At 50.3% G+C, this 26657-nt stretch overlaps 1 protein-coding gene across 7 annotated transcripts in view; it reads right to left on the reverse strand.

Moving 5' to 3' along the window:
• Positions 1-672: 672 nt before the first annotated feature.
• raraa (retinoic acid receptor, alpha a) overlaps positions 673-26657 on the reverse strand; it is a 120230-nt gene continuing 94245 nt past the window's right edge. For 3 of the 7 annotated variants that reach the window (XM_084671166.1, XM_084671164.1, XM_084671165.1), the window contains 7 exons: positions 13619-13767; positions 9546-9687; positions 4343-4503; positions 4029-4205; positions 3674-3878; positions 3172-3330; positions 673-2981 (listed from right to left, as the gene is read on the reverse strand). In XM_084671166.1, the coding sequence (XP_084527292.1) occupies positions 2785-2981; positions 3172-3330; positions 3674-3878; positions 4029-4205; positions 4343-4503; positions 9546-9687; positions 13619-13767 (1190 nt within the window). In that variant the 3' untranslated portion in view covers positions 673-2784. Of the gene's footprint in view, positions 2982-3171; positions 3342-3672; positions 3879-4028; positions 4206-4342; positions 4504-7565; positions 7671-9545; positions 9688-13618; positions 13768-26657 lie in introns of all 7 variants that reach the window. The other 4 variants (XM_084671160.1, XM_084671162.1, XM_084671161.1 and 1 more) reach the window with 3 other exon arrangements.

Raw genomic sequence — 26657 nt, forward strand, 5'->3', positions numbered from 1 at the left:
GCTTGTACTTAGTTTTGTTAAAGCAACTGAGTGGACAAAAGCCGTGTTTCTCAACCCTGGTCCTGGGGCGCACTGCCCCGCATGTTTGATATGTTTTCCTTCTATCAGGCGTCTGCAGATGTTGATGATAACCCAGTCATATAAACAAGGTGTGTTATTGGAAAAGGGTTGGTATTCTGCGTGTCCCCCATTATCGTATCTGTAAGAGTTTCTATAATAGAGCTATATACAAAATGCCCCCCTGTGGTAACCAAATACCGGTGCATCCAATTAATTCTGGGGCCAAGCCTTGTTGAGGAATACTGGACTCAAGGACCAAAAATGCTGATCACCATACTGCAACATACATATTTGCTATTTTTCACTATATGTGTTTGTTATTTATATTAGGACATTTGTGATTCGAAATGCAACAAATGCAACAAATGCAGATACTTGCATTTGTTGACAAAGAAACAATAATGTTGTACCTACATGTGAACCATCAAATCATTTTATAAATGTTTTAGCATATGGAGAAATTCCACAATAACATCACTGCTACAATTCAAAGACAATCCACTGGATGGCAGTATATGATTATTTATCTCAGTTATCTTTCCACATCTCAATGTATCCACAATTTCACAAACATTGAATGTTGCAACAGCAATAGATAGCACACACATTCAATAATTATTAAATGTTGGTTTTATTTTGTTTTAAGTCGCCTGATAATCTTGACAAAATTGCAACATATTTCATAATTCTCAATCCGAGGGTGTGTCTGTTCCTATTCCAGATTCGCCGTGGAGGGAAAACTTGTGCGCTGTTCTGGACAGGTTGAGTCTTGATTGATGAAAGCAGCTTTGACCATACAAATAAAGAAAAAAAACAACAACACATCTACACTTCAGAGAGACTCCATAGTGACATTCTCTTCAGAAACACTTGCTGGTCAAGACCAGTTTCTCTGCCAAGTCCTCCTTCTACCAGGACTAACATAAGTGATTGATGAAGACACCAGGGGCTCAGTAGCAGGGGTGTGTGTGTGTTTAAGTAACTGGAGCTGGGGCACAGCACTGCAGAACTCTGACAAAGAACGAGGCAAAGCACACAGAATGATTCCTTCCTGAGACATTGGTGCATTTGTGGTACAGTAATGATCTTTTCAATGAGATGTGAGTGTGTGTGTGTGTGTGTCTGAAAGCCAGCCTTTGTGGTGCTATTGATAACTGGCAAATATTAATGACATGTCATTGCTCTGGATGCAACCAAAGGTCACAGATTGTTACAATAAATTATTAGGGAGATAAGAAGTCCTAGTCAGCATAAACTCAAGGGGGCTTTACATATATGACCAAAAACAGAGGCTTTCATCCATTCCATACATTTGTCGTTTCTCTGAGACTCCTGTAAGTACAGTGTATACCATTGCTAAGATTGCTCTATGTAATCATACTGTGCCTGTAGTCAATGCCTTGGGAGTAACATGCTGTATCAATCACTTTTGCCAGACCCCAGAAAACAAACATCTTTCTCTGTAACATGGTCAAATAGCTAGGTCCCATATTTTAATGCTATTGTGTCATGGCATGAAATATCTGTTGAAAAGTGAGGGAACAAAGTGAAATAATCTGTAGAAGCCTTGAACAACTTGGGGAATTCCACGGGCCTGTCCAAAATCTAGGAGCACACCAAATATGTATGTGTTTCCTTCAGTAAAATGTGCTCAGAATGTATTTTTTCTTGAAACACAAAACCTATAAACAAAACACAGAGAAGGTATTTGTTTTAAAAATCAAGTGAAGGCTAAACTCTTCATAGTTTAAAGAAATGAATACAGCTTATATACACAAACTCAAAGGCTACTTAAAATACATCTTAATAAAGAATCTTCATTCATTTGATTTCTTGAAGGACCTGTGACCATATCATACAACCAAGTTCATACAATCATTTTTTTCATTCTCTTTGCAGCAAAAAGAAAGAAAAAGAAAGAAAAAAGAGAGGAAAACAAACCCAACCTGGAATAGTATGTGATATTTATCGCATCTTTTTTTTCTGTGCACGTGTGTTTGTTTTAATTCAATAGTACTTTTAGCTTCTTTACTTTTGTTGATGAGATCATCATCAGTCTGCAAAAAAAAAAAAAGATGTAACCTCTCTTGATACTCTTGGTGGTTAAGAAAAGATGAAAACAGTGGAGGAATACAGTTTCTAATTTCAGAAAATCTTTTTTTCCCCAACCTGTCATTCCATCATGGACAAGTCAAACACAATAATTCCTAACTTTTCTCTATATATTTATATATCTTTTGTACGAAATCTGTTTTTCGAAGTTGGAAAAATGATAAAGACCCAGTCTTTAGGTGCGGTTTTGGCAAGTCCATATCTGCAGTCCGCCACCTTCTGAGAACAACGAAAAAAAGTGTCAGGTGTTAAGTCTGTCCCCCTGTCTCTCCAGCGTCTATAGAAGCAATTTCCACAGCTCTCACAGGGTCCCCTCCTATTGCATCCATCAGTCTTTCAGAAAAAAGTGTCGAGAAAGAAGGGAGAGGAGATGGAGGACCAGGGGGACGGAGGAGATATCAGCAGTGTTTTTACAGTATCTTCTCTTAGAGAACCCCCCTCCCTCCCTCCTGACACCTCTCATCGTGTCCACACAGTGTCTTGAATGGGGGAGTGGAGCCGAACGATGAGAGTGTGTCGAAAGCCGAAGGGGACACGCGAGTCCCAACGTACGGCCGGCGGGGGGGGGGGTGAGGATAGAGAGCGTGGGGGCGAGAGGGATGGATGGGGCTGCTACGGTGATTGTGTAGCGGGACTGCTTTGGGCTGAGCTGGGAGACAGGCTGGGGCTGCAGCTGCCTGGGGGGGCTCCGCTGCTCCGGGAGCACGTGGCCCCACTGTCCAGACCCTCAGAGTTCTCCAACATCTCCTGGATGAGAGGCGGCATGGAGCCTGGTATCTCCATCTTCAGGGTGATGACGCGCTCGGCCCCTTGGGGGGTGAAAGGCAAGAGGACAAGGTTAGAAGACAACGGGCAACAGTAACCTCATAGTAACCACCTCGCCTGAGAATTTCTTTCCTCAGAATTTCCTTCAGAATTAATTCACGTTACTCTTTGAGACCATTAGTGCTGATGACACACTATGCTTAGACAACAAAGAACAAGTGCCTGGAATCTCACCTTTGGCGCTGATGCTTCTGAGGTCGGTGATCTTCATCAGCATCTTGGGGAACATGTGTGGCTTGTGTGGCCTCCTCTTCCTCACGTAGATCTTCAGGGCCTCCAGCAGTGGCTCCTGGAGGACGTCCACCTTGTCTGCCTGCTCCAGGTCTTGCCGGTCTGTACAGTCGCCAACGCAACGCAAATACCACACACAATGTCAATATTGAGCATTACGAACATCACACACCATCAGTGTGTGATGAGGGGGTGATGTTATATGGGTTACTACAGGGAGTCTAGAAGATAACAGCACAGAAGGAACATGACTATTCACATTTGTACATATTCATCAGACTCATCATCCAAATATATTTGATAACTTGCACTGGCTAAGACATGCTGTACTTGTTAAAACTGTACTATAAAAGGTATGCTGTAGGTGTTCTGCTGGTGAAACAATCAGTGATGTGCTGAGTGTTCACCAAACAGTTCAAATAAAGTATACGAATGCCCGCAGTACCTCCACAAAGCAGGCAGATGGCGCTGAGAAGCCCTGTCTCTGCATCATCCATCTCCAAGGGTAGGAGCTGGTTGGCGAAGGAGAATACCAGGTCGGTAAGCGGGCCGAAGCCAGCGTTGTGCATCTGGGTCCGGTTCAACGTCAAGCCGTCCGAGAACGTCATAGTGTCCTGCTCTGGGGTGTAGCGCGTGCAGATCCGGAGAATCTGAGGGAACACACGGTGGGATTAAATGAGATGTTGGATGAACATCCAGACCATACTGATAATCTCAGGAATTGTAGTCATCTACTGTTCATGAACATTGACTGAACACAATTACACCCCCCCCCACACACACACACAGATGATCCTTACCAGTATGTCTAGACAGGCAGCTTTGAGGAGGGTGATCTGGTCAGCGATAGTGAGGGTGGTGAAGCCAGGCAGCTGTTTGGCAAACTCCACCGTCTTGATGATGCACTTGGTGGACAACTCGCTGAACTTGTCCCACAGGTCCACATCCAGAGACACGCGGCGCTCCGAACTGTTACTCTGGAGGAGGAGAGCGAGTCAGCACTGACGAACGCACGCGCTGAACCGCCAACACGCACCAACCGTTTTGAGATAAGTGCTGTCAAACAGTCACGTCGGTTTGAAAACCCAAACACACCCAAACACACTGCACTCACCGTAGTGTATTTCCCCAGCTGACAGAGGGAGGGGAACGTCTCCTGGTGGGCCTTGCGGACCCTCTCGATCATTTGCTCTGTGTCGGGGGTCAGAACGTAGCTCTCTGTGCATTCCTGCTTCTTCTCATCCTTTTTCTTCTTGTTTCGGTCGTTTCTCACCGCTAAGAGGCACAAAGAGACCAAGGGCAGCTTCAGCATATGGGGCATCTAGACGTACATACTCTCTCACAATAATCATATCATGGGCTCATATCAGTACTAATGAGGAATACCAAATATATCTTCTGAGCACAGAGGAGGTCATTCAGTGTGGAAAGAGGTGGAACAATTTTTAAACTGTTTTACAAAACTAGAAGCGGGAGTGAGGGAGATATAAAAGTATGGTAAAACAGGGGCCGGGGTAGGTGCAGTTAGTGGAACAGCAGAGCGGGAGGGTGGAACCGGGTGGAACCCCGACGTGCTGCAGAAGAAGCCGCAGGAACACACGGCGGTTCTCATACGATTGAAACGAGATAAATGATTCTGACGGGGTTCTCCGACAGGGGGGAGAGAGGAGAGAATATAAGCGAGGGAAGAAAAATGCCATTCCCTCCCGGTGATCTCCGGGGATAACGTGGCTGCTCCACACTCACAGCCCCTTCGTCTGAAATGACAAAAACACTGCAGACAGTGTTTAGCATCGGAATCCCATTAGAGGTCTATCCAGCCCTCTCTCTTCACGCCCCCCCCCCACCCCGCTCTCTCTTTTTCTCGTCACCCCCCCTGCCTAACCCTCGGGTGTGGAGGTCTGACAGGGGTGGGGGCTGCAGGAGGTGGTGGGGGGGGTGGAGGTGATGAATAGCATTGGGGGTTGAAGTCGTCCATAATGCTGACAAATTGCTGCTGCTTTCATTAGGGGTCCCTGGCTAATCTAATAACATAATATGACAAATATCCAGGGTGGTAATGGTTTAAAGGGCTTCGGCTGAGCCAGCGTCGAAAAATAAAAACCCTCCAGCGCCCCACTCCTCTCTCACTGCTTTGCCCGCTTTCCTTTCGCAAATTTCCACTCTTCTTAGCTAAGTGTGCTTCATCGCTTGTGTCTATATCTCTGTTTCCGACATGTAACAATGTTGCCGAGGCACAGATCAAGGAGCAGCTGGGCCTCCCCCCTGCCTCTGACCCCAGACACATCCTGGAGGACCAGAGGATCCTCAGATCTGTGTCTGGAGGCTGACGTCTCCCTGCTCCACAGCCCTGGCAGGCAGAGAAGGCTGGCCCAGGGCCAGGGAGGGCTGCACCACACAGGGACTACAGCTCATTAATCAGCCCAGGGACAGGCCTCTCTCCCTGGGATAACACTGAGGAAGAGAGAGGCGGGGGTGGGGGGGGGCATCCAGATCCACCCAACACTACATCGCACCACAACATCTTAGCTAAATGTTTTCTTTCGCCCGCTTTGCTACTTTGCAACGTCTAGATTCGCACCGAGTACACATGTAAACAGCGAAACAGATTAACTATGTGCAGCAGCTGTCTGTGACACACACACACACAGGTGTGATGATGGCATTGTCTGCCACCCTTACCTGAGAGAGCTAAATGATGAGTGGGTCTGACCCTACTTCCTCCCCCCTCCCTCCTAATCTCAAGGGGCTGCCTGCGCTGCCGTGTGTCCCACCTCCATTAGAGGGGGTGGGACAGAGAGCCTGCCTGCCTGCCTGCTTGCCTGCCTGCCCTCCTGTCTGCCTGTCTGCCTGCCTGCCTGCCCTCCTGTCTGCCTGTCTGCCTGCCTGCCTGCCCGCCCTCCTGTCTGCCTGCCTGCCCTCCTGTCTGCCTGCCTGCCCTCCTGCCTGCCTGCCTGCCCTCCTGCCTGCCCTCCTGTCTGCCTGCCTGCCCTCCTGTCTGCCTGCCTACCTGCCTGCCTGCCTGCCCTCCTGTCTGCCTGCCCTCCTGTCTGCCTGCCTGCCCTCCTGTCTGCCTGCCTGCCTGCCTGCCCTCCTGACTGCCCGCCCTCCTGACTGCCCGCCCTCCTGACTGCCCGCCCTCCTGCCTGCCTGCCCGCCCTCCTGCCTGCCTGCCCGCCCTCCTGACTGCCCGCCCTCCTGTCTGCCTGCCTGCCTGCCCTCCTGACTGCCCGCCCTCCTGTCTGCCTGCCTGCCCGCCCTCCTGACTGCCCGCCCTCCTGACTGCTTGCCTGGAGGTGTTCAATCCCTCCCTAAATAAAAAGTGGGGCATCCTTAACGCCGAAACATTATCCCGGCTGACAAATTGGCAGCGCGATCATAAGCTGCACAACACAATTTAATGAAGTCATTAAAGAACTATTAGCCGGGACTCACGATCCGTCATGGCGAATTGCAGCATGTAATAACTGGAGGGAGATCCATGGTGGGGAAGCACAAGAGAAGAAAGCAATACTGCCTGCCTTCTTTGCTCTGTGTGTACGTGTGTGTGTGTGTGTTTGTGTGTGTGTGTGTGTGTGTGTGTTTGAGTGAGAGGGAGAGTGAAAGAGTACGAGTGAGCTCTCCAACACAATGTGAAGATGAGGGGGTTTTCCCCCCCATGTCCTCAGACGGTTTCTCCACCCTCAGGTGTTGCGGTGAAACACACGAACAGAAGCACGCTGTAGTCTGACCTGGGAACAGCACCCCTGTCACTCAGCCACTGCCTGCACAGGGGATGTCATGGCAACAAAGAAAGGCTTTGTGTGCTCTACACGCCTGTGAGAAAATGTGTTTTCTGTGCAGGTGTAGGCGTGTTTGTACTGTATGTGTGTGTGTGTGTGTACAAGTTGGAGGGAGGGGGGCCAGGCTGAGATCATTTGAAGGTGGAAAATTAAAGTGCTGGCAGCTCTTCCATCACACAGATTCAATTCAATGGAAAGATAAAAATGTCAATGTTCGCCAGCTCCCGCCTTTTGTGGCACGGAGGACAGTGATGAAACTTTCCCTCACTCTCTCCATCCACTAACCTCCTTCATCCCCTCTCTCTTTCTCATATTTCCCCTCTCCCTCTTTATCCAATAATCGCACAACCCCCCCCACTCTACTCTTCAATTCTAGACTGCCCTTTCCTCTCCTTCCTGCGTCATCGCTCTCTCTCAATCGCATCGACGTCAACATCTCTCCCTACCATGCTCGGGGCTTGTGCATTGGGGGTTGGGGGATTACAAAGACAGGGTGGGGGGGAGAGGGGGAGTGGGGTTGGGGGGAGGGGGTTGGGGGGGGGAGAGGCTGCTTACCCGGGGGAGCCCTGTCCGCCCCAGTCTGTCCCAGCCCGGTCTCCAAGGGTGGGGGCGGCGGCTGGGCGCCCGACGCCATCCCGCCTTTGGAGCTGGAGCGAGGAGCTGGGGCGACAGAAGGAGGGGCACACGTTTACCCCCTTCTCTCACTGACAGGGCTCCCCCTTCACCCCCCCCCCCCCACACACACACACACACACACACACGTACACACCACAGCCAAGATCAAAAGGACACGCTGGGGGTTTGTCACACACCGATACAATTTTTTTTATTTACAGGTAATGACCGTATACCTGAGCGAGGTGGGTTTCGAAGGGCTACCAGACAACTGTCAGGTTCCTAAGTGATCACAAGTGGTCATCATTGGTACTGAAGAGACTCCCTCCCAGTCAGATCAATAGTCATCTATCATCACTCTACAACCCCCCCCCCCCCCTCTCTCTTTCTCTTTCTTTCTCTGGCTTGGCATGACCACATGGCATCTCTCCTGGCACTGCTGTCAGAGCGCTTTGCCCGTTCAAGGTGACCCAGACGTCCCCTAGTGTGTGTTGACGTGTGTGTGTGGGGGCTCCCTGCGGGTCCCAGATGGCACGCTTCTTCCCTTCCTCACCAACAGAGACTAACTCACTGTCCAGCAGAGCGCCGGACCGACTGCAGATACGCGTCTCAGCCCAGCACGCTACTACACACACACGCCAAACACCAACTCGCAAAACTGACTGGAAATTAACAGGCAAGCTTATGAGAGAGCAAATATTTTCCCTTCAAGTGTCTTTTCAACAGTACATATGCTTCTAGTGCAGTACAGGTTTGGCACCAGTAGATGGCAGTGCGATTACAAGCTATCTCCACGAGGAGCTAAGTGTGTGTAAAAGAGCTAGCTCCTGTGATCGCCCTAACCATGATTAATGGGCCCGTTCAGAGGTAAGGAGCTCAGAGGATAACTTATTTTACAGTAGGCCTTGGCCGTACCGGTGGGGAGCACCAGGGGCTCTTACCGTACACAGCACAAATGACAGGGAGAAAGGGACTGTGTTATGTAAGTGTTTGTGTGTGTGTGTGTGTGTGTGTGTGTATGTGTGTGAGAGAGAAATTTTGTGTGTCCCAGTGCTTGTGTGTAAAATTCATCTGAGAAGAAAAAAAAAAAAAAAAAATGTGTCACACAAGTCTCTTTCTCACCTCCACCAATTAGTTCGTCAAATCTGACAGTGTGTGTGTGCCCATGCATGAGGGAAGGAGGGCGTCACACAGCCTTGGGATACACTGATGAGAGCAGAAGCCTGCTCTTTGGCTCTCCACAGGTGATAACATATTCATCACAGAGCCCCGCCAAGCCTCACAACACTTTCACAATTAGACGTGGTGCCAGGCTACCCTCACTCCTGTGCAGCACACACACACACACACACACACACACACACACACACACACACACACACACACACACACACACACACACACACACACACACACACACACCCATAGCTTCTCATCCAACTTGATCAAAAAAAGACAGTAAGTGACTCACTGACTACTTAAAAAAAAGGCATGCTGAATTCGTGGCAAAATATTTAGGGCACAAAGCCATCTTAGTCACCAATGTGTTCATAATAAGAAATTAACTATTCGTTTAGACTTTGTGTTCATGTGACCTGACAGTTCAGTATTAGTAGCTAATTGGTAGCCTTGGTTACATGTTTCCACAGTGATGGACCTTCTTCCCCACCATGACAGGACAAAGATAGTGGGACACACAAACACACAACAATACTCTGATGATGTCATGAAGATTCACATTTAGTTGATATAGCGATAGAAATCAGCCCTTGTCTTCTGGTATTACCACCATGAGGTGGCTTTCAGTAAGAATCATGGACCTCCATGTTCTGAAGAGTGAAGTTAGGAAGGGCCTTAGAGTAAAGCACTCAGGGTACTGTAGTGTAGAGGTGTACTGCTCCTACTACTATCACTACTCACACTCCTTGGACATCCCCACTTCCAGGCACTTCTGCAGCCGGCAGTACTGGCAGCGGTTGCGTGTGACCTTGTTGATGATGCAGTTCTTCTCCCGGTGGCAGGTGTACACCATGTTCTTCTGGATGCTTCTCCGGAAAAAGCCCTGGGGGACGGAAGGGTGGGCGAGAGATGGAGAGAGAGATGGAGAGAGAGAGATGGAGAGAGAGAGATGGAGAGAGAGAGAGATGGAGAGAGAGAGATGGAGAGAAAGAGAGATGGAGAGAGAGAGATGGAGAGAGAGAGATGGAGAGAGAAATGGAGAGGTGGAGAGAGATGGAGAGAGAAATGGAGAGAGAGATGGAGAGAGAAATGGAGAGAGGTGGAGAGAGATGGAGATAGAGATGGAGAGAGGTGGAGAGAGATAGAGAGAGAGATGGAGAGAGAGATGGAGAGAGAGAGATGGAGAGAGACAAATTGAGTTAGAGAACTTGTCAAACGTTTAGCTAAGATTTCTGTATTTAGGACAGATGTTCAGAAATTAAAGGCAATAAGCTACCAAACACTAAGCTCTTTAAAGGGCTTAGTAAAGCATAATCTGGACGAGGACAAACATTAACTCTTGTTGCCATTCCATGAGGTCACCCACCTGGCTTCATACAGGCGCATTAACAGACATAAGACACATAAGGCTTTTAGTGAGGGGCTTGGAGGGACTGAAAGACCGAAGCCAGCTTAACCATCTCCCTACCTAGCCTTGGCCTACTTTATAAGGTTTAACCAGGCAAAAAAGCAGTTCTGGATTCAGGCCAACTACACATCATCATTACAGCAAGAGAACATTGGTTTTAGAATGCTCCCCTGCCAAAACAAAAGCACTCTTCCTTCCTTCTCTCCCTCCCTTTTGTCTCTTTCTTTTCAATCTAAACGGATCAGGGGGAAATCTGAAATGAAATTAAACTAGAGGGAGAGAAGGAGGGGTAAAAAGAGAGCACCAAATGCCAGGGGGCAAAGCCAAACGCTCTCATGTCTGTTATGTTGACTGCAGATGTATTGTGGAGAATGACGATTAGAGACGTGAGGTCAGAGAACCAAAAATAGTAAAAAACATTCACGGCACAAATAAACATCACAACCAATACAGATAATACTGCATGGGACTCGCATGGTCAGGCCACACCCCTTTTTAGCTTTGGACCAATTAGACGCCATCTCACATTATCCCCCCCCCCCCTCTCCTGTCACATGACCTTGGACAAACACCTAATAGGCACTGCCCAATGCATCCAGGGCTAGTGATTGACTGGACTTGTCTTGTGCTAGGCTGTAAGTTCAGTGCCATGTTGATAGGACTGGGGAGAAAGGTGGGCCATGTTTGGGTGGTGCCGTTGGCAGGGGAGTCCAGGATGAAGCCAGGAGATTAGATCGTTGGCCCTCCGACAGATGGCCGGCAGAATAAAGCCTGCAGTTTGTCCTTCCCGGATCACTAGCTATATGGTATCTGTCCCCTCCCCTCCCCTTCCCTCAGAAAAAACCTCATATATATATATGAGGTTGGGTTCAAGGTATTTCTGTGTGTGTTATGTGACTTGTGTTATGACACAACCAGCTCTGGTCCCAGCTGCTTTGGGAAAAAAGCTGTGTGTCCATCCTGTTAACAGCAACCACTCTGGAACGTAATAAACACACACACACATGGCCACTTGTCTTTCGTGTGTGTGCATGTGCTGATACTCCAGGATGCCTGAGCAAACACTATTAGCTCCGTATACACCTTATTCCACATACAAAAACCCCAGATAACCTTCTAAGTCTTCACTGATACTCCTTATTCTAGGCTGAAAAAAACCCCTGTTAGCCTAGAACAAAACATAGCCGTCATGCTCCAGGTCTATAGCTAGCTGCAAGGGCTATAGGCCTGAGGCTGAAGCTAAGGCTAGAAATGGGCCATGAGCAAGGCCTGTAGCTGGGGGTATGGATAACCCTGAGGCTGACGCTGAGGATAGGGCGAGGCCCGGGACCAGTGCTGGGTTAGGGATCAGCCTGGGGCTGAGTCTGCATGGAGCATCAAGCCCCTGGCCCCGTGGTTAGGTAGTTAGTGAGCTCTGGAAGTGCTGTCCAGCGTCCCTGTGATCCGTCTGTGGCCGGAGCCTGACCCTCGCCACGGGAGCTTGACCCTCTCCTTTTGACATCAGGGGCTCAGGTGGCCCTGGCCAGGGATTGGCTGTGGCCTTTGCTGACTCTCCCCCCCACCAGGCTAGCCTATTGTTTCCTTCCCTCCCTCCCTCCCCCTCCCTTCTTCCCTCCCTCTCTCTCCATTAGGAGTCATTGCTTCCTGTGGCCCTAAGCCTCTTTTGGTATCAGCGTGCTTAATCCACCCAGCGACATGGCCCTCAGTGGACCTGTCAGCCACCCTGCCATGTTCAGAGGAGAGGAGGAGGAGGGAGGGGAGAGAGAGAGAGAGAGAGAGAGAGAGAGAGAGAGAGAGAGAGAGAGAGAGAGAGAGAGAGAGAGAGAGAGAGAGAGAGAGAGAGAGAGAGAGAGAGAGAGAGAGAGAGAGAGAGAGAGAGAGAGAGAGAGAGAGAGAGAGAGAGAGAGAGAGAGAGAGAGAGAGAGAGAGAGAGAGAGAGAGAGAGAGAGAGAGAGAGAGAGAGAGAGAGAGAGAGAGAGAGAGGGTGGGTGGGTGGGTGGGAGAGAGGGGGGGAGGGAGGGCGGTGTGGGACGGCCATGAATGTGCATATGACGACTGCATGGCAACGCTTGATTACGTGGGAATGAAGGGGGTGGAAGCAGGAATCCTCTCATACGTGACTTTCACACACTGTGCCCAGATTAAGTTTGCCTTCCCAGCCTCCTATTGAGAGTGTGTGTGTGTGTGTGTGTGTGTGTGTGTGTGAATATGCCCAGTCACTGCCTCTCTCACTGAGCAGCTATTGCCACAGCAGACACATAACCAAAGTGACTGGGAACAGGGGCCAGCCAAAAACACGACGCGGGACGAGCGAGCATAGAGGACCCTGGTCTCTCTCTCGCTGCTATGAAAGAAGGAGGATGGAATGCCTCCATGGTGTGGCGTGCACATATCAGGAAGAGCTCATGCAAATGGACCTGCTTTGGTGACCAGGAGGGAAAAGAGGGTGGGAAGAAGGGGATGGACTTCCAAAACAAAAACAAATGAGTCGTCTCTTCAGTTCACCTCTGTTCCGTTGGTTACTTGGCGACCGTGTGCAGTCCTTGCTCTGGCTCACCCCGTGTTACAGATGTACTTTTCCTCCCTCCCTCCCTCCCTCCCTCCCTCCCTCCCTCCCTCCCTCCCTCCCTCCCTCCCTCCCTCCCTCCCTCCCTCCCTCCCTCCCTCCCTCCCTCCCTCCCTCCCTCCCTCCCTCCCTCCCTCCCTCCCTCCCTCCCTCCCTCCCTCCCTCCCTCCCTCCCTCCCTCCCTCCCTCCCTCCCTCCCTCCCTCCCTCCCTCCCTCCCTCCCTCCCTCCCTCCCTCCCCCCTCCTCTTCGTGGCAATGCAGACACAAGTTTACACAATCTGGCCCTATGCCGTTTAGGAGACACAGATAAGGCCAGCGCCTGGCCAGGGTTCCAGCTTTCTGCTAGCTGTGGGTGTGTTTGCGCATGTGTGCATGCTGGAGGGGAGGCAAGGAGATCAGAGCTAGCAGGTCGTATTAGCTAACACACATCCAACAAGCCCATGGTGATAGTGTGGGGTGTGCAGCAGGTAAGGAAACAACTGATACAGGCTACATATTGGACTAGATTATGCAAGCAGTGGCTTTATCTGCAGAGTCCCCCATGATAAGAGAGATACAGCACAGTGCCATGCTTGGCTACGCGGCACAGATAGAGCCACAGGTTAATGGGAGTAGGTTCATGGTTTGAAATGTGGTCATCCCCTATACAATCAGCACCGTCACAAGTCCAGCAGTCCAACCTTTCAAAGGTACCAAGCGTGATATGGCGTGGGCTGGGGGTGTGTTTTCAGTGAACCATGCTATTTCACACACACGGGGCGTGGTATCGCGTGAACATGTGTGAACACATACGACGCGCTCAGTCATTGTGTGTGTGTGTGTGTGTGTGTGTGTCTCACCTTGCAGCCCTCGCAGGCGCTGACACCATAGTGGTACCCTGAGGACTTGTCCTGGCACACGAAGCAGGGCTTGTAGACACGTGGGGGAGGGGGGGGCGAAGGGGGGCTTGGCACTATTTCCTCTGAGCTGGTACTCTGAGTTTCAATGGCTGTGGAAGAGGGTGGAGAGAGAGAGAGAGAGAGAGAGAGAGAGAGAGAGAGAGAGAGAGAGTTATATTTAGTACACAGGTGTCAGTGGGAACAGTCAATAAAGACGATGGCACGTCAACACATTTGGCCTACTTGACACACCTTCAGGACAGACACATGCCTTCACGACAGACACACAGCCACACCATCACGATTGTGTCCCTCACACACACACACACAAACACACTGTTGGGAAACCCATAAAAATCAAAGCTAGAGCACACATTCGCTGGCCTCAAATGTGTTTAAAGCTACAGGGCCAATTCAAAAAAATGCTGTGACACTTTCACATTCGCCATGAAAAGACTGCTCGTCACAATTGTCTGGAGAATGACTAAGGCATTTTGGCAAGCAATGCAGATCTCACGGACAATAATACACCCCAGCAAGTCAAAAGTACTGGATTAGAGAAGGCCCAGCCATCCTTGTTCATGCAGATAACCTTGGGGGTTCAGTGCCTCAATGAAGATGAAGCTCTCTCCACACAGATCAAAGATAAGGATGTCCTGAATGACTGTGCAGAGGAACTGCCAGTGGAGAAGGAAGTCAATAGCTAGGGGCTAACTGTATCCTCCTCAAATGAGGCCCTGAATCCATGTGTCCAACCTTTTCATTTGGCTGTTGTTGTTGGTCCTTTTAGCCGTGCAGCCCAGTCCACAGACCTTACAGGAGAGGCCAGCTGATTCATGTGGCAGATAGTGGTGTTGAAAGGAGCTGGCTATGCAGCAGCAGCTAATCCCTAGCATCTGGACAACACGGACTCTGTAAACATGGGGTCAGCAGAGACATGGAGAGCAATCTGTAAGTGCTGGGTTTAGGTAACTTGGTTGACCTTTGCCTATTCTGTGTTGCATAACAGAATTTGAACCACACAAAAACAGGAAACACGCAAACACACACACACACACACACACACACACACACACACTCGTACACACAAGCGCACACACGGAAGAAAACAAGCAATCAAACCCTCCACCCCCACACATGGTAAAACAGGACCAGTAAAGACATGGACGAGACACGCCACTCTTGCTCGCACGAGTGTGGTTATTTGAGCGTGGTTGTTGGGGTGGGATTATTTGAATTCATGATCTACTAATATCTCACCAAGGAAGTGCAACAAAGCTTGGAGTCTATGTTTCTCTGTGTACGATTGTGAGCGTGTGTGTGCGTCTGTCTGTGTGTGTGTGTGTGTGTGTGTGTGGGGGGGGGTTGTGTCTGTCAAGTGTGTGTAGGCTGTGGGGGGGGGGGGGGGGGTTGTGTCTGTCAGCATGCATGTGTGTGTGTGTGTGTGTGTGTGCATTCCCGCGTACGTGCGTGATCTCCTCCTTCACCATGCGTCAGCTCAGAGAGGAGGGATTGTGACGTCTCAGAGCTAACCAGAGGGCCGGACAGCACTCGTGTGTAAATAAGCAATCTATATTTAACACAGGGCTCACGGGTTCAGCCAGCCTGCAGTACAGCTGGGAATGGAGTCCACGTGACAAAGCAGACAGGCGTTCTGGATGGCCCCACACACAAGCTCTCATTTTCTCATACACAAAAGCAGAATGCTTACTCAGACCCACAGCTCCCCCCCCCCCTCCCCATCCCCACCCCTCTCTCCCCCCCTCCCTCCCTCCCCCTCTCCCTCCCTCTCTCGAATGTGTCTGCATGTTTTTGCTTGTCCATCTAAGTGTGCGCATGCGGGAAGACCAGATCCCGAACAACACAAATAAACGGAGCCGATGCCAAACTATTCACAAGCATCGGCTGGAAAAACCTGGAGGATGGCAGGCCAGCGTGCTAAAACCAACCTTTGACTGTCCCTATCTCGCCCCTATCAGCCAAACAGAGAGACTCCAGCTCGACTTCAGATAACAAGCTTGCTTTTGCACACTCAGCTGCTAAGATAAACAGCAATGAAGCTAAAGCTACTAGGAGCAACAGCTAGAAAATCACACTCCAGGATATTAAGACACTTAATCTCTCGGGCCGTACTGTTTAACTTAAAGCTGAAGAGATGGCTTTTCTTAGAGTCAAATCTAAGAAGCAGGTTAGGTTGAAGGCCAGGTTAGGTCAAAAAGCTGGTTAAAAATCCCTTATGGCGTAACAGCATAGATGGGAGATGTAAGAAAACAGATGAACCAGGATTGTACAAGGTCACAACGTTGAGGTTCTCCTTCATAGAACACTGAAAGAGGTTTTGAAGCAAGCCTCAAGCTGCTAATACTCTTCACTAGCCTTTACAGGTGTTTAGCTCTGTGCTAGATATTTGAGCTTCATGCAATTTGCCATAATGCTCATTTGTAGCCTGCTTACTGCCTTTAGTTAGTCCCAGACAGAACCACACACACACACACACACACACATACACCACACACAGCAGGGAGCTAACCAGACAAACAAGGAATGGGGAATGACCTTTAAAGCCTTGTTGTCTTTGGAAAACTTTAATCTCCAAGGGGGTCTCATTCGTGTGCCTGTGTGTAAACACAAACCAGGCATCTTGGAAGCACCTCAAAGCCAGAGACAAGCCAGCCCGCTATTATAGGAGGAAATTAAAAAGGATCTACTAACTGCCCCCCCTAGGAGGGAAAGTGTGTGTAGGAGCAAGCATTCTTCCCGTGGTCACAGCGTTAATGCTGGCCGACGCAAAAACAACTAGACTCGTACGGTAATTCTGAGTTATTTCGAACGGATTCGACCAGAGTCGCTTCCCTTCCCCTCAACACAGACTCATGCATAAAAGCACTGAGGAGGGTCGACACTGCACTACTACAGCCTATACACAAGCCTGTCCGCTTCTCTTCTCCACCCACAGGACCAGTCTGCAGGAGTTGACTGGGGAAGATCCCATGGACGGAGGCCCTGTGGTGGGAGACAAGGCACTGGAACGGCGGAACCTTTCAGCTCCCGCTCTGCTCTTTGCTGTGAGACTCTTATGAGGACTCAGACCAGGGAACGGATCCCAGGCTAGTGGTCCATCATGAATCAGCCGGATGGTAATCACCAAACCTCCGTTAAGATGGGGGGAGCACTTAGGACACCCTCTCTGTCACTGGGGGGGGGGGGAGAGGCGGAGGACAGGGGGAATGAAGATGGTGGGGTAGGGCCCTGGGCCTGGTGCTTCAGAGGGGGTTGTGTGTGGTTGTCATCATCATATTGCCCCGGCAGTCATAGCACTCACGTCAGACAAATTAAACTTAAATGGAGCGGCCCTTACATAACCGAGCACATTTTCACTCATTAGCAAAAACCCATGTGCTGTTTTCTGTCCTCCTCTTTGCTCTGATGTGGTGAGCTATTACAACCCCCGTATTACTGCCAAGACTGCAGCCCTATTCATCCCCATTAAAACTGCCTTCATCAGATGTACACACACAAACACACACATGCCTTTGCATACAGACACAAAAAGGCGAGAGCCCTTGAGCCATCTTGAGTCTCCTGACCCCATGCTCTACACATGGAACACACACAGACACACACACACACACCAAGAGCACACACACAAGGGCCTAATGAGCGCACACATGAAAATCTGGGACACAGGGACAAGAGTCTGCGAGGGGCTGGCCACTGTAATTAAACACAATGGCTGAGTTCTGGAGCGCGGAGAGGACAGGAAAGGAGCGAAGGGGAGGCACTGAGCAGAACAATGCTGCGCCTGTGGGACCGAGAGGCCTGACTCAGAGTCCTGAGCACAACACAGGCTCTGATGCCTGCCCGCGGGAGGGGGGGGGGGCTATACCATAGTCACCAGCTCTCTGCCCCTCAAACACTGACTACACTTCCTCCCTCACCGGCAGTGTGCGATTCCAAACCCCACACAGTTAGCCACAAGCTGCACTGCACTTACTTCATCGGAATCATCCCAGTATCCACCAACCCCAGCTTCCACACCGTGCTAGCTGACCTAACCGCTGTCGGAAACAAATGACCCCCCCCCCTCTGTCATAAAGGATGGGTTCTACAACACACTAGCTACCCCTGTGGCAGTTCTGACCTCCACTCTGCTGTGGGTTTACTACGAACTACAGTATGCATGCTGTCAGTCGACGCACCGGTCTGCAAGGCTAAGCGACATGTCACTTATCCAGTGGTTTCCTTCTTTCCCCAGTCTGCCGGGGCTCTGGAGGAAGTGGAGGTAACACCGAGAGCAACAGTACAACGACCCGTCACCTCGCCCCCACAAGAGCAGCGTCTTGACAAAGAGCTTGCTGATATCTCGGCCATCTGTGGCTTTAAAAAGAAATCCTTTGAGCCAGAAAATGTTTTTATTCTATTCCCAGACTATCTTCATTTCAAGGGCTTGAAGCCTAGACTGCCAATGCAACAGAAAACAGGATCATGGTTCAAGGGCACCTTGATCCACCAGGCACAGTGAACCTTATCTTGATGACCAACATCATGAGAAAGCCCCGGAATGGAGTTCCTTTGATCTTCACATTCCCAGACAAACATAATAAACACTAGGTGGTGGGTATGTGTCTCTGCAGTCAAAACATCTTAATAATGTAATGCTGTTTGGTGGGGTTGGAGCCCAAAGCTTTGGTGATTTCATTAAAGTTCTTATTATGCTGCTTGCTAGACTTTGTCTCAAAAGTCACAAGTGTGCTTTGGCCTTGCCATTGTCCAGAGGAACCTCTAAAGGGATTGGTTAGCCAACCAAGAAAGACCAGACTAAACAGGAGTTTGGCCTCAGAAAACAGATCTGCTAGTCTCCTAGCTAACAATAGTGTTATTTGGAGATAGCTGGAACAGCCAATAGGCTGGTGATTGTCTTATCAACACTGGCAATTCACCAGTGTCTGAATGACTCAGAACAGACTTCTCTGGCCCAGTGACGCTCTCCTATTCTCTGGAAGGTTCAGGTCTAGGTTAGACCTCGGAGATCTGATTAACTTTATGCCCTATAGGTTATGGGTTGCAGCTGTGAAGCATATTAATGAGATTTCGGTGTCATTAGGGGAACGTTAACTGTATTAGCAGACGGGCTGGTGGTCAGGGGATCTCAGAGAGAGAGACAGAGAGACAGAGAGAGACAGAGAGGAGAGAGCGGAGAGAGCGGAGGGCATTAAGGGTCTTCCACTGTCCAGTTCCCCATGGGGTTTATTAGATTACAGCCTTCCAAGCCCACATACACACACATACATTCACACACACCAGAGTAGAAACAGCAGACAGTCCTTACTGTGGACTGGTTGTCTTTCTATTGAATCTGTAGATTTGCGGTACTGCGAGCCAGAGCAGGCCACACAACAGCCCATTAGGAACTCTTTAAAGCCGGACTGCAAGACTCCAAATGGGAGGATGACGGAGCACAGGACAAATGGAGAGTGACTTGGCAATGGGTGTGTGTTGCCTGCTTTCAGTCCAACATGGTCACGGCTCTCCAACATATGTCTGACGGCACTTTCAGATGGTGTAGAGCCCAGAGGAAGAACCCGGGGCCAGGTGTGAGCACTCGCGGCCGGGCTTCCCTTCGTTCTGTGTCAGGAATGTTGGTAAGCAGAGAGACACACACACGCGCGCGCGCACACACGCGCACGGGATGCAGCGTCAGCATTCCCCAGTTCCTCCGGGGGAGCCTTTCTTGCCTCCCTGGGAAATCCTGCCATTCACAGATCGGACGTCAGCAGAACCTGCCACCAGGAACCAGGCTCATACAAGCCTGCTCTGCACAGGCCCGTACGAGAGAGCGCCGAGCAAGAGCTTAGCTCGCACCGGCGTTTACGTGCCGCTCCCTGAGCGACAGCTGTAGGACCGATAACACGGCATTTGTGTTTCCAAAACACAGCGAGCGTGTGTGAGCGTTTAGGGGATGGAGAGGGGGAGGGTAGGGGGAGGGGTCATGGGGCACAATGGAAACAAGGAACAGCCGACAGGACGGGCATTCTGACTGCAGATCGAGAGGTCGCCGGTTCGAATCCCCACCGTACGTTGCTTTGGATAAAAGCGCACAAACCCTCAAGCACACACATTGAGAGGCTGAAACTGGGAGGACTACTCTGGAAAGAGAACATGGGGCAGCTAACCAGACACACACCACACGCCTGTTGTATTCACCTGAATTACATCCAGCTAGCCTTCTCTCTCACCCCCTCCTCCTCCTTCCCCTCCATATTGCTGCCACATGGTCTCTCTCTCTCTCTCTCTCTCTCAAATGTCTTCTTTGCTCTCAGCCAGTGAATACATCCCACTCCTCTTCTCTATGTCTACCAGCACACGCCTTCCATCTCCCCCTCTCTATCCTCAGTTTTCTATTTGTCTGCATCACCCTCTCATTCCCTTGCTCAGTGTGTGTGTGCGTGTGAGAAAGAGTGTGTGTGTGTGTGTGTGGGGGGGGGGGGATTAAGACCCCCATCTGGCTGCGCTCCACCAAAGCTGCTGCTTGTCTGCGGTGAGTCTAGCATGCTGTCTGTCTCAGCCACATGTGCTACAGTGATGAGAGAAGAGGAGGAGGGTGGGGGGGGGGAGACTGGAAAGGAGAGCAAGAAGAGAGTAAAGAGACTAAGACGGAGAAGAGACAGATAGAGAAGGAGAGCGGGAGGAAACAAAGAAAGAAAGAGAGAAAAAAAGAGAAGGGCACTGTCACCAAAGATGAGTCTCAAGGCTTCAACCGGGTTAATGGGAACTGACTTACATCACTGTTACACAACCACTCCCCCTATTCTGGCTCCACCAATCACAGCCCTCCAGGCCAGAAAACCCACCCCTTCCGTTGCCAGATTGGGTGGAGATTAAGGGGTTTTAGATCAAACTGAAAGCCTAATCTAGTTTTAATGTCACTGGTTAGGAGAGTGAAACTCATCCAGTTACTGGGCAGTGTTGGACTTGTGAATTCTGAGGAATTGCGTACATTTGTTTTTAGATCAGTAAGCAAAGTTTGATCCTCAGAAGAAGAATTTTGGCCTAGAGCTTACCGTCTAAGTAAGATAAGCAAGATTCTGTGAAAAACAATTAAGGGTAACATCACTTCAACCAACATTTTGATGAATAGTGCTTTGCATTGGTCTGCAATAACTCTCCAATCTTCGAGCAAGACTGTTTTCTTAAGTCAAACACACACATAAACACGATCCCTGACAGATGAGGGCCCGGGGAGAAGTCGAAGGGCAAGGGGTGTGTGTGAGTGAGTGTGTGTGTGTTATAGATGCCTTTCTTGACTGGCTGAGGGTCTATCCTCTGATGCAGGAAATGGCAATGTTTGTGCAGAACCAGAAGTGGGGCAAACACGCCAGGCTATGTATTAGGATGGATAATTTATGTTGTCTTTACGTATGGGTGAAGTGGGAGGGGAAGGTACTTGTTTGTATGTATGTGTGTGTGTGTGTGTGTGTGTGTGTGTGTGCGTGAACACAAGCCCTGTTTTCTTATCTAGCCAGGTCTGGTTTAAATCAGCCAAGTCTCGCCCCCACCATGTTCCCTGCCTCCTTCTCCAGGGGCCCAAGATAACTTCCCCCTTGGTTGCCAGGTTTGTAATAATACACAAGGTTTTTCTATCACTGACGCACAGGCAGATGGAGGGAACGTGAAACATATGTGGACATAAGTAGAAGTTGGGGAGGAGGAGCGAGGAGGGAGAAAGGGGGCGCGAGTTAAGATGGAAGGAGACACTGAGGGCAAAGAAAGCTGCCGTTTTTAACCTGGCCTTGTTCAGCCGGGAGGGTTCGAGTCGGGGATGAGTTTGGCCAACATTTGGCACGGGGTGCAAATAACTCCACTGACTGTGCCAAGCGGCGTACGCCTGTAACGTGTAGACAGGAACCCAAGCCAGCAGCTGCCATGAGGACGATGACTGACGTCAGGACCGTGCATGGTGCCACCTGCCCGGGGGGACAGGGGACATTTGGAACGTGCTGATGTCGGAGAACACGGCGAAAACAGGACCCCGTTGGGGCAAGTGAGGGCATGCGGCTATACCAGGAAACCCCAGCAGGGGAGCGATGGCGGTGCTGGTGTGCACCTGTGTGGTTAAGCAGCTTATTACTGGAAAAACAACTGCACATTTATTGAACAGAAATACTATCCCTGGTGCCCAACACAGTACAAAAGGTCCACTACAAATGCAAAGGCATTGTTACCCGACACTGCCTACCTTCATGAAGCTCTATAGGCATGTTGCAGAGTCACTGCATAAACCATACGGTGGGGTTGACCCACATACAGGCTGGAAGGAGAAGTCTGTGCAGGGCTGAGAGACAGCTTAAGGACTAGGGACTGTGACATGAAAGGCAAACATTTCAAAACGTTTCCAAATAAAGCTGCTGAACGCAACTTTGTTTGTTCTGGAGTGTGCACGTTGACTGAGAGAGAGAGACCATGTGTGAGGGAGATTGTGTATATGTGGGGGGGGAGAGAGAGAGAGACAGACAAAGACAGGGAAAAAAAGGAGATGAGGAGAGATTGGAAGGGGTGTTTTTCATCGGCAACTTTTCCTGCGAGGGAATTCAAAACCCTCCCAGGGAGTACCAGTGTTGCCTAGCGTGTAACACTGCTAAGGACATCATATCTGTGGCAGGAGCCTTGACGCCCACAGATTCTCCTCCTCAAGCACAAGCTACAGCTTTCATACGCAGACTGCGGCAGCTTACGAAAGAGCCTCATCAAACATTAAGAACGGTCTTTTTTTTTCCTTTTAAAGATGAAGCCATAGGTTGGCCAAGTGTGCGTGTGCGTGTGCGTGTCCGTCTTCACAGCCTACTGCACTAGATCACCATGTGAGGATCAGTATGGTCGGCTCCCACAAGTCCATACGATTCTATTTAATAGAAAACCATATGCCCACCCTACTCCCTACATACCTACTTATCAATCGTCATAAATATACCCAGCTCAAATGGACAGCTTTCCCGAAGTAGAGATGTTGAAATATTCATAAAGGCAGACATATGACAAAAACATACGTTAGCACGTGTCGTTAAACTTCATTCGGCTTCGTATTCACTAGACCTAACCAGGAGGAATAGCCCAGCATCAGTCAGACAGACAGACGCACACACACACACACGCACGCACACGCACAGAGGGGTCATGTGTTCGATAGCTTAAACATGCCACAGTGTTTGCTCTCCACTTGATTTAAACAGAGAGGTTATCTGCCCATTGATAGGGCCTAATCCTTTGTGACTGGCTGTATTGAGTGGCTCTGTTCTTCAGCGCATATTCAAGACCAGAGGAAGCAGGCCATGAATACAGACTGAAAGGCTGCAAAGAGTTCTTTGCATAAGAGGGCTGAAGTGGGCTTGGGAGGGGCAGCGAGGGTGGGGGGGGGACCAAGAACAAGAGACAGGGCAAAGAGAGAGCAAGAGAGACTCGTCAAGAGTCAGGAGCTGAGGAGCAGATCACCAGAGATGGGCTTTGTCATGTTAAACTCCTTCTCTCTCTTCCCTTTTCTCCCCTCTCTCTCTCTCCCTGTTCAACACAATGGTCAATCACAGGGGAAAGGATTAGAGGCGTTTGATCTGCACTTCTGAGCTGGAGGCCTGACACTGACACTGAAGCTGGCCGAGAGGTCGAGAGTACAGTGTGTGTGTGTGTGTGTGTGTGTGTGTGTGTGTGTGTGTGTGCACCGTCTGTGTGTTAAGTACAGTGACGGGGCCAAACCCCCCCCCCCCCTCCCGCCACTCCAGCTGTCAGCATGAGTTAATGCTCATAGTTAAAACACACACTATAGGCTATGCACAACCCCTATTCAAGTCCAAACAGCCCAGTCCACACTGCTCTCTACTGCGGCAACTACACACAGCCTGCGATGAACGGAACTGAAGTCTCTTCAAGTCACCACAAGTCCAACCTCAGGTTCAAGATGCAAGCCTACAGTTGCCGAGGTAAGAAGGAAAGAGGTATTTGAGTGGGGGTGGAAGGAGAGGGGAATGGCCCAGTGACTGTGTGCCTCTGTCCCACCAGGCTGGTCCATGCTGCAGAGTGACCTGAGGGGGGGACTAGGTTAGTAGGTCAGCTCAGGGGTTAACATGCCCTCCAGACCCCTCAGAGACAGCTGACATATTTAGAATAGCCAGACAGGCAGAGAGTGAGAGAGAGGTGAGGGACGGGGAGAGGGACTAAGGGACAGAAGCTAGTGTAACAACAACAGTGTGCCATGTTGACTTGAACTCACAGGCAAAGAGTGGTCAGTGACCTGTCAGCCTACTGGTGAGTTACTGGTTTTCGGAACATCTCATCCCGGAGCCCCAGCCTCATCCTGGAGCCCCAGCCTCATCCTGGAGCCCCAGCCTCACCCCGGAGCCCCAGCCTCATCCTGGAGCCCCAGCCTCACCCTGGAGCCCCAGCCTCACCCCGGAGCCCCAGCCTCATCCCTTAGTTAAATCCCATCGCTGGCACTGCTATCAGCCTCCTCCTCATTCTCACTAATGATGACTGATGGCACACATTTGATTCAGCTGTCTGCAGAGCAGTGTCAAGGGGGTCCTTAGCACTGGATTTGGCCAGAGCGAAGGGAGGACAGGGCGACCAGCAGGCTCATTTGTCTTTAGCGTCAGCGGCTAATGCGGAAAAACAGAGACCCCGGCCAGGCTAGGCTAGCTTCAGCCCAGAGACCAATGGTTGATGAGTGAGAGTTGCCACAGAAGCACAGGGGGATGTATCCCGAATTTAATGAAAGACATGTTTAGCTTCCTCTGCAGACACTCATTTCCTGCTTGGATCCCTGACCTTTCAGCACAGCCTGCAGGGAGCCATGTGATCCTGGATACGACTGACACACACACACACACACACACCATTTGCTCTGGTACAGCCGACCACCAATTTGTGTATTGCTTTGAAAGGACTGCGTAGCTTCTTATAATCACTCCCATGTGTGAGTGATGGCAAGTGTTGGATCTGTGCGTGTGTCTATAGATAAGTCCACCTGTGGCCTCGGGTGAGAGGCCTCAATATGAACCCTCATAGGGCCCCGTTAACCTGCTGGCCTCTTCGACTGACCTGACCCTCACCGTTTGACGTGTGTGTGTGTGTGTGTGTGTGTGTGTATGAACGACAGCAAAAACTGGGTGACACCTGAGTGTCCCTACCTCTCCCAGTTAACTCTGTCCATTAAACCAAGTGGCTCATGCATTATTTAGGCCGTTCATATGTATTATTCAGGGAAAATGAGATAAGAGAATGTACAGAAGCCAAAGCAAAGAAAACCTCATTCTTTAGACCGAGTCAGTGGATAATACGGAGGAAAGACGCTAACTGCGTTTGCAATTCAAATGCAGTTAGCGAGTGATGGACCAGAGCATTGTCACGAGCGAACGAGATAAATAGGCCAGGCAGAGCACTGAGAGTGAGAAGGGAGAGAGACACAGAGACAGAGAGAGACATAGAGACAGAGAGAGAGAGACTGAAAGAGAGAGACAGAGAGAGAGAGACAGAGAGAGAGAGACAGAGAGAGAGAGACAGAGAGAGACAGAGAGAGAGAGAGACAGAGAGAGAGAGAGAGAGAGAGACAGAGCGCGCGGGCTGCCTGCCTGCCTGCCTGGTGTGTAGGCGTGTGTCCTGAGGGATCTGGGATGCTAATACAGTTATTAAGCCTCTCCACAGCAGCCCGCTCCACCTCCCCGACCCCAGCCTGCCAGGAAGCGCCGCTCCACAATGAGATCAAACAGCCCCCAAGTAGGCCGGGTCAGGGGGAGCGGGTGATTGGGCTCCCCGCTGCACAGTCAGGAGAGGTGGGGTTTGAGGGGGGGGGGGTTAGTCAAGCCCTGGGGGTGTGGGGTGGGGGTGGGGGGGTGACTCCCTACATGATTTGCAGAAGGGGGAAGAAGGGGAGGTGATCATTGTACTGTCAGCTGTGTGAGATTCCCATGCATCTGCCCGATAGCGCAGGGTAGTTTATCCTTTCTGCTTAGTTCAGCCATGCAGGAAGGGTGAAGTACAAAGTCGGATGTAGACAACCCTTTCATTAGCTGCCAGGGAATCCCCCCCCCCCTCTCGCTCTACACCAGTACGGGGTGTGGCTGAGCGAGGGGATGAGATGTGGCATGGGGCTAATCGCTGCATTACACCCGATCCATAATTCACACAGTGAGGTAAGGGGAGATTAGCACTTGCCACCGCCCTTTAGGGTGAGTGAGTTTGGGCGACCATGCAGATGCCACACACTCCTGTGCAAGGTGACAAGTGATAAGAACGGGGGCTCCACTTTGGCTCCCATTCAGCTGTTCCACATGAGTTCAAACTTCCTCCATTTTGAGGACGTCCTCATAATCCGGTTTGAAAGAGGAAAACTTGGCGGGTGACATAGCACCACGGGCTGCGGAACTAAGAATGATTAAGATGTTGTGTGGCTTTAAACCTCGCTCGTCACAGGACTCAATGTGAGTGGACAAAAGGAGGGAGAAAAGGAATGAAGACAGACACTGTAACATGCTAAATAAGACGGTGGGTATAGGTTATTCTGTAGCAGGTTCAGTTTACAGACGAGCCTGTTCAACCTTGACTGGAGCCTTGCCAAGTCCACATCAGTCGCTAACAGACAACTCAAATAATATGAGTCATTGTGCAAAGACTTGACTCTTACATCCGCTCTTTCTATCCCTCTCCCCCTTTCTCTCCTGGTTTTGTTCCAAGAATAAAAGGGGGAATAAACCAGGGGCCAAAAGACATTAAATCCTCTGAAAGGCTCCAGAGAGGGAGGATGAGCGTTTGAAAATGCCAGCTCTCCGAAAGCCCTCCTTTTCTCTCTATGGATCCATGTCATTCACCCTCTCCCTCCCTCCATCCCTCCCTCCCCCTCTCTCCACTTAGGGGTGCTGACAGCACAGAGAGTAATTCAGAGCTGTATTGCGCAACGGCTACAGCACTGTGTGCAGAAGGTTTCACACGCATGGTGTCACGGGGGGGGGGGGGGATC

This window comes from Hypomesus nipponensis, chromosome 13, assembly GCF_054491055.1.
Source record: "Hypomesus nipponensis isolate SF chromosome 13, ASM5449105v1, whole genome shotgun sequence".
NCBI classification, from domain to species: Eukaryota; Metazoa; Chordata; class Actinopteri; order Osmeriformes; family Osmeridae; genus Hypomesus; species Hypomesus nipponensis.